Consider the following 7,913-nt stretch of genomic DNA (forward strand, 5'->3'; position numbering starts at 1 on the left):
AAAAATGTTTTTAATCGAATAAATATAAATTATTATTATTATTATTATTATTATATTAATTATTATTATTATTATAAAAATATAATTAAGAGCATGTATTTTGCACCAATGCGGAGATTTTTTAAAAATTTCAATTAGCATTTTTGTTGTATATCCGGTTAGGATGTGCATGGTCCTATGTGCCCCCCTCCCAGTAGCAATGCTGAAAAATTATAGCGCACTCCAGTATTCAACTTGTCCCTTGCTATTCTATGCCATCCTCAGAGCCAATAGGATGTTATACATTTCAGCGTTGCATAGTATACACCTCGGTTCAAATTCGGGTTCGGGCCTTCCGATCTGTTGATATTGGTCTTATTCAGTGCAATGACAAGAAAAATTCTAATAAGGAGATGGAACGCATGGTTCGGATTAAGACTATGTGCTCATGCAGCGACCAGTCCAGTGTAGACCTCACCTCTCGCCCAAAGTCCGCTATGAGATCCGTTCCACCTCACCCAACTCCCTAATGTGGACCAAAACTGCTTTGTGCTCTTCTATTTTGTACTAACCATGCTTGAAATCCCAGTTCGTGTCTTTCTTTGGGGTTATCGTTCTGTAACAGCATCACCCAGCATTCACATGCAGTTTCTGAGATAAATGTTTCTTCAAGGTATTCGGCAAGCACGATCGCACACTTTCAAGTGAACTTGCGGATTGCGCATACGTAATCAATACATTTTTGATGCAGAGTGTCCTATTTCGCCCGTGGACAAAAGAAGGCGTCGCAGTGAACTTACCGATGTTGATTTGATTCGGAAAGCCGGCCATCGAGTCTCCGCACAACCAAAGTATCACCACTATGCCCGGCCACATTTTTCTATCCGTGAAGTGAGACGAACTCCTGGCGACGGAGGAGACAAGCGCACCATGTACGCGAGGTCGCTCGTGATTTAAAAAAAAATAAATAAAATCCACAAGATGTGCGTGATGGGGCTGCTGTGCGCACACACCCACGAAGAATGTGCGCCCGCGCCAATGCGTCCTGCGAACCTGCTAAACCATCAGACGGCGTATTGTTGACACACACACACAAAAAAGGTGCAGGTGCTGATGAATGAGGAGGAGCAGGAGGAAAAAGGCACGGCGAGCTTCGGTTTTGTGGACGAGGAGCGCACAAATGGACCACTGTGGCACAGGGAGAAAGAAACACAGAGAGAGAGAGAGAGAGAGAGGGGGGGGGGGGGGGGGGGGGGCGTTCGAACTTGTCTCTCTCTGTCAGCGTTGAATTTCAGCCTCGGTCGCTGCGGTGTGTTTGTGCACGCGCGTGTGTATATGCTTGCGCGCGCGCGCTTCAGTTGACTGTCTTCCAAACCAGTGCTCATAAGCCTTTTTTTTTTTTTTTTTTTTTACATTCGAAAAATCTCCTCGGACATCACTAAAGAAAAATTGAATCGAGGCCATCACCTGCTCAGCGTATATTTCTTTCTTCAACTCAAAATCTGATAATACACACGTTTAACTTATAAAGATGCTTTTTGTAATTGTAATGAAACTCCTGCTTTGAGTAACAGGACTTCAGATTTTAGTGTAAAATGAAATCTTGAACACAGGACAGCGATTCACCAAAATTGTGTTGTCAAAATAAATAACATGTAAAAGCTAATTATGTAACAGGGAAAGAACAATAAACGTGTGAATTTACTTTTGACCTGCAATCGATCTAAATTCATTAATGCATTTGATTTTCCAGGTACCCAAACGGCACACAGTTTGGCTAATTTGGAAAGTAACCATCCCGGCCCCGAGTATCTCCACCCGTGACTTGCCACCTGGGCCAGAGGACGATTGGAATCACAATAAGGATCATCTTTTGTGGCCAAGTATGTATCCAAAACACACACGGAATTTGTCTCCGATAGTTGGAGCCATTCGATTACTACAGCAAATCAACGCCTTGGGAAAAACAAACATACATTTAGGACAAACACTAAAGTCCATCGAGTCATGAAACGATATAAAGTGACCCATAGTGAGGTAGTACTGATACGACATGTGCAAATGATGCAGAGTCATCAAGCAATGGTCAAATCCACCACTTTCCATCTGCGACTGGGCCACATTGTCTCAAACACTAACATGTCAATGCCAAAAGATAAGCAGAGCTGCCATGGGTTTTGTTGGATTAGCAATAGCTTCTCATAACCGGCATATACTGCTTGATGTGTGGGCTACTGTGACCCGCCCCCATCCCATCCCCCACTGCGCCTATTCACGGTTCACCATTCACAAATTCTCCTATTCACCCTTTTCCTGAGGATTCAAAGTTCAGGTATTCACTGTAAAAATTATTCGATTCAAACTTTTGGCCCCTTTTTTCCCTGTTTCTGTGACATTATGAGATACCGCTAGGCTCTGCCAATGAATAACTTTATTTTTTTTATTTCTTCTCCCTAATATCCCTGGCGGTGCCTCTGTCTCCCTGATGTGTGGTGTGGGATTGTAAAATTTAACTGCCCTCTTGATTGAAAGAGACCATTGCTTAGCGCTGCCTGGAAATGTATATTTGCACACAAAAAAAACAGAGAGAGCGAAAATAGATCTTTGAGAAAAGTGGCTTTTATACCATTCCTAAATAATGCATTTTCATTATAGAATGTAAATCAGAGCAACTCAATTCATCTGTGCTGTAATGGATGTGATTTCATTTTACGCTCTTGTTCTATAATTCAGAGCGCTTTGTTCACTTATTGCTGATACTGATTGTGCGGGAGATTCCATTAGATTAAGAGTGTAATACAATATCAATTGCACCCAGAGTGTGATTTGTTGGGAAAGGCATCGCGGGTGACTAGTTGAAAAAATAAAATAGAAGATATAGAATGAAGATTTAGGGAGAAAGAAAAGACAACCTCTACTTGCAAGTTGAGTCATTTAGAGTTCACCGAACTCAAACACCAAATTGTGGCATGAAATTACTTTGAAACGTGCAGCCAGCAAATGAATCGGTAGGATCCAAATTGAACAACTTTGCATGGAATTTGAAGTTTCAAAAAAAGATGGTCTTCGTGAGGCATTAGCCATATGGTGGGTGCACTTCGGGCAGCTCATGAACACATTATAATGGTAAAAAAAAAAAAAAGATCATAAATGCTGCGTTTTCTGTTCTCGTTTTCCCCCACTACTGTATTTAAATTAGACAAACATTTCACAACACGACATGAGACCGAGGCGCTGTTTAATTCCTGTCAACCACTTGCCAATAGCCATTTATCAGAGCCTGTGAACTTAGCCTCCTTTTTTTATATACAGCGATTGCTTGCTATAATCCACAGAATTACACAAGTTGTGAGCCCGAGGGAGCGGAGTGGCCTAAATACACGCAGATCCAGTATTACATGTAGCACACTTTAACAGAGAGAACGTACCATCCCACTCGTCAGTTACTCCCAATAATCAAGTCGACAAAAGGACAGCCGATTTGTACTCACTGATCACTATTACCGTCACGTGTTCAAACCGACAGCGGACTCTAACAATGTGGTTTTAATTCTGTCATACTGTATTGCGATCACGTACAGTAGAGTCAATGAATGAAAAGTCTGATGAATTTTTAGGGGCCAAGCTCCCATCTCATGGTTGAGAGTTAAAACCTGTGAAACAGGCGGATGGATCTTGCAGCTTCGTATCCAGGGTGTCTCTCCATTTCAAATTTAAGATGACATCGGAGCCAAAAGCCTGCTGGGAAACATGCCCATTGCGCGCGGCTTCATTTTGCAAGGGTGGCTAACATACATAAACGCAGCTTGGTACTTGGTAATTAAAGATGAGAAATACGATTGTCAACGGAATCTGGAAACAAACAGCACGTTGCACATCTTTTTGCCGGTATTGATTTCAAATCAGGGATTGGGGGAGTGGGGGAGGTATAAAACGTGATTGGAGTGTGTATGTAGTACAGGATGCTCAGCAGACCGCTCTGAAGCTCACTTTGCTGTTATTTTGCAACCTGCATGAAGCCACTAAAAAGAACAGGCAACCTGAGGGAATGCTGATTAACACGTATTAATAATAAAGTCCCGTGGTAAAATTAATGGTCGGGGGTAATGGACAGCACCATTGTGGTGTAACAAAGGGGGTTTTATCACCAAAACGTTAAAGTAATAATGCCTGTGACAATTCTGAGATGATAGGATATTGTACCTCGCCGTCCGAAACTCACCAAGAAGGTCAGCAGATTGAAAGAAAGAAAATGTTGAGGGCTATGAAAAGAAGAAAAAAAAATCTACCATGACACCTTCCCTGTTTCTTCTTGTAGTTGCGGCTCGCTATAAAGTTTTTGGGCTGAGTTTCTCGATACGCCTCATGTGAAATTACAGGCCCTCGCTTTACTGCTTTTCAATTAACTTGACTGTATTCACATTTTATTTGATGGCTTCTTTTAATATGAGGAGCTTATCTTAACATTCATACGCACTTTTCTAAAGCATTGTTGACCAAAAGCAACTTTTAGCCTAACTTGGCGCAGCACAAGGACAAATTACTTTGGAGTAGGTCAGACGTTTAGACAACACATAAGAATCTAGAACACAGGTGTCTAACTCAAGGCTCGGGGGCCAGATCCGGCCCACGGCATCAGTTTATGTGCCCCCCCCCCAAAAGAAAATCATCTGTGTCAACTTGTATGATCCTTGCTAAAAAAATGTACAGAAATGTCAAATTGTCGTGTGTAATAAATGATGTTGAGATTTTGAAATCATTTTGTTACCCTTACAAGTAATAATGCGATCATGCGATGAAACATTTTTGTGGTTTTGCTGCCATAACGGCCCTCCGAGGGAAGATGTAACTCGAAAGTGGCCCGCGACACAAATGAGTTTGACACCCGTGATCTAGAAGTTACTGAATTGTGAACTTGAGCTTTAATTTAGAATTTTGACCCTCTCATTTGTTTTCCTCAGTAGAATGAGCACATTTGAACTCGAGGTATCTTTTGCTTCAATACCTGATGTGATCGCAGCGCATCTGGGCCGAAAGAAGCATCTCACGTGTGACACCCTGATGCGTCCGCGAAGTGACGCATGCTAATTAAAGCCAATGAAGTGCGTAAAACGTCATTAAATATTGAATCCACCCACGCCAATTAACGTGGCTAAATTATCAGCTAGCAGGGATAGCGGTATCACTTAATATGGAAGATATGTTTTAAGTGCAATCACATCACACCATCCAACATCTTGACTATTTTTCATCGTATCTCTTCAGATAAGGGTCGGTTTACAACAAGGAGACATAAGAAGTAAAAATATGCTAATAGCTCTACTATTGAGACAAAAGACCATAAAAACTCAGTTTCTACCACTTATCCTGTTCGGGTTCAAGGGTGCATTACAGTACTTCAGTACCTCACTAAGTAATCATTCTTTATGCCGGTATTTGCTTTGAAAGGATTCACAAGCACCACCAAGAATGACTAAATAGCATAAAGTTCAACTCCACTTGGTTCTTGAACAATTCATAAATGAACTATAATCATCATCCAAAAAGATGACTCATGATGAGGACTGAATCAAGATGACCTTTGAGAGATAAACTTTGAGGAGGAATAGCACTTATTGTGGCGTTTGTAGAAAATGATGTCATTCCAGGCAGGCAACTGCTTCAAAAGGAATGGATAATATTAATCGTCCAGTCTCGTCAAACAAATTCAATTGTTCAATGCTGTATTTTTCTGTGTGTTACTGATTTCTTGTCACCTCTTCATTTTGCTCTGTCTTTTAATTTATGGTCCTTCCTCAATTATATGTCACCTTTCATCTCTTACCCAATATGTGTTTCCTAAAAACTTCCTGTGTCAAAAAGATTTTTATTTTAAACACTACTGGCATCCGTAACTGTAAAAGCTACAATTGCATTCCAAAAACAACAACAAAAAAAAAACGTACTGCATGTACACAAAGGGGTACCTGTTAAAGCCAAGAAGTAGGTTGTCCACCCGATCGCTTAATATACTATCAATGAAATTGAAATCAAACATTCTGGTAATTGTTTGGCCAACGGGCCAATGAGGTGCGACAGTACAAAGTAATCTTGATGAAAATACATGCAGGCCGAAGCCTCACCTTGTTACAGAGTGAATCTCCCTCCAAGCAGAGTTAAACTGTTATTGATTTTCATGACCAGCTTTCTGTTTTCGTCATTATTGTTTGTCTCTTTTCGCGTCGGATGTAAACAACAGAGGCTTTACAGCAATAGTTCTCAAACATTTTACACCAAATCCCACCTCACAAAATGCATCGCTCTCCAAGTACCACCATCATAACAAATGTTAAAATACGGTAGCATAGCATGGTTAGGCCCAAGTGTTAATCATAAAAGGAGGCAGATTTTGAAAAGATTAAATGCAAATGTGTCTTGAAACTGAATTTAACTTTACTGGATTAAAAAAAATGTAGCATGATACAGATTTTGATGTACAGTACAGGTAATCCGTTGATTCTTTCGTATACCACTAGAGGGAGCCCGCGTAACCACTGTTGATACACTTTTGGAACCACAGTTCTAGAGAACAGAGCAATAATTAGTGCTTAATCTCCTTAGCTTCACTCAACCGTGTGTGAGGGAGAAACTCTGCCACTGCATGCATGTCTAAATAAAGAAATGTGTCTGGCAATCTTTAGCTGCACTGCCATGGCTTCTCCCCTTGCCTTTAGCTTGCCCTGCAAATGGCACGAAGCCCACCACGATTCTCTGATGAGGCCCGTGCTACACCCCTGATGGGATCAAAGCATGACCCTGACAAGCACCAAAGTTTGCTTTGACCTCTGGCATGGAACAACTTTGGAAAGATGACAAGATAGAGAGGGGAAGCATGAATGTACTTGACTTGAAAGTACTGAGCGACCATACTAACGGATATGATGAAGAGATTGATTTGGTCACATGAACAGCTGTGAGGTGGAAACAAAATACGTCAAAGAAATCGGGGCAAAAAAAAAGGATATACCATCGATTTTTGGTTGAGGAAGTAGTAGTACAGTACGGTTCTGTATTGTCGATTTCTGTTTAATTGCTGGAAGACAACGAAATGTTCTCTTTGACAACAGCAGCCTCTAGTGGTTGGAAAGTAAACTTATTTACATTTGCTTTCAATTCGCATGATCGAGCCCTCAACATTTCTGCCAGGTGCTATGCTGCATGTGCTGTTATTTCATTGATCCTTTCTTGTGATTATGAGTTCATCAAATAGAGAGGAAAAAACGTCATATGCACGGGGGATTCATAATACATGCATTCCACGTGACCCACATCTTTTGATCATTCCTTTTTTTCTGCATTAATTGCTGAAGAAAAATACTTTCTAGTGCTTTCTAATACACCTTCTAATGTTGTGCAGCCGTTTTCTATTAAATAAAACAAGCAGTAGGTGCACGGCTAAATTCTCCTGATGCAAAGTAGGAAACTGCACTTTTGTTGTTATTTTGACTCCCGTCGACAGTTTCACCTCAGGGCGAGAAGTTGAAGCTGCTGCAAAATTTATCAGCACTCGAGACAAGAAAAATTGCTCAATTATCTGGTTCATCATGATGTTTATCAGCAGCCCTCCAACAATGGCAAAGTCATTTCGAACGGGCCTCTGTGACGGGAAACTACAAATAGAAAATATAGATTTTTTTTTTTAATCAAATCATATCCACTAGGTCTTCCCCCATGTGTGATTTTAAAAAAATGTTACAACTGTAGGAAGTCCCTTCATTGCCCGAGCTCAGCTAACTCAACAAACCATTGAAAATATAACATCTGAGAAAAAAATGTGACTTAAGAGAATTCTGACATGATTTAAAAAAAAAAAAAAAAAAAAAGCTCTATATTGGGTCACATCTTCCATTCATGGTAGCGCAAATGTTGTCAATTGTTTTATTTATTAGATTTCT

General features: G+C 40.6%; 1 protein-coding gene across 1 annotated transcript in view; it reads right to left on the bottom strand.

Annotated features, from left to right (window-relative positions):
- LOC109512367 (glutamate receptor 3) overlaps nt 1–1,184 on the bottom strand; it is a 62,177-nt gene extending 60,993 nt beyond the window's left edge. Inside the window, exon 1 of the mRNA XM_019864020.1 lies at nt 780–1,184. Within this exon, the coding sequence (XP_019719579.1) occupies nt 780–855 (76 nt within the window). The 5' untranslated portion in view covers nt 856–1,184. The remainder of the gene's footprint in view (nt 1–779) is intronic.
- Nucleotides 1,185–7,913: the final 6,729 nt, after the last annotated feature.

Source organism: Hippocampus comes, unplaced genomic scaffold, assembly GCF_001891065.2.
Source record: "Hippocampus comes isolate QL1 unplaced genomic scaffold, H_comes_QL1_v1.1 scaffold57, whole genome shotgun sequence".
In the NCBI taxonomy this organism is placed as follows: domain Eukaryota; kingdom Metazoa; phylum Chordata; class Actinopteri; order Syngnathiformes; family Syngnathidae; genus Hippocampus; species Hippocampus comes.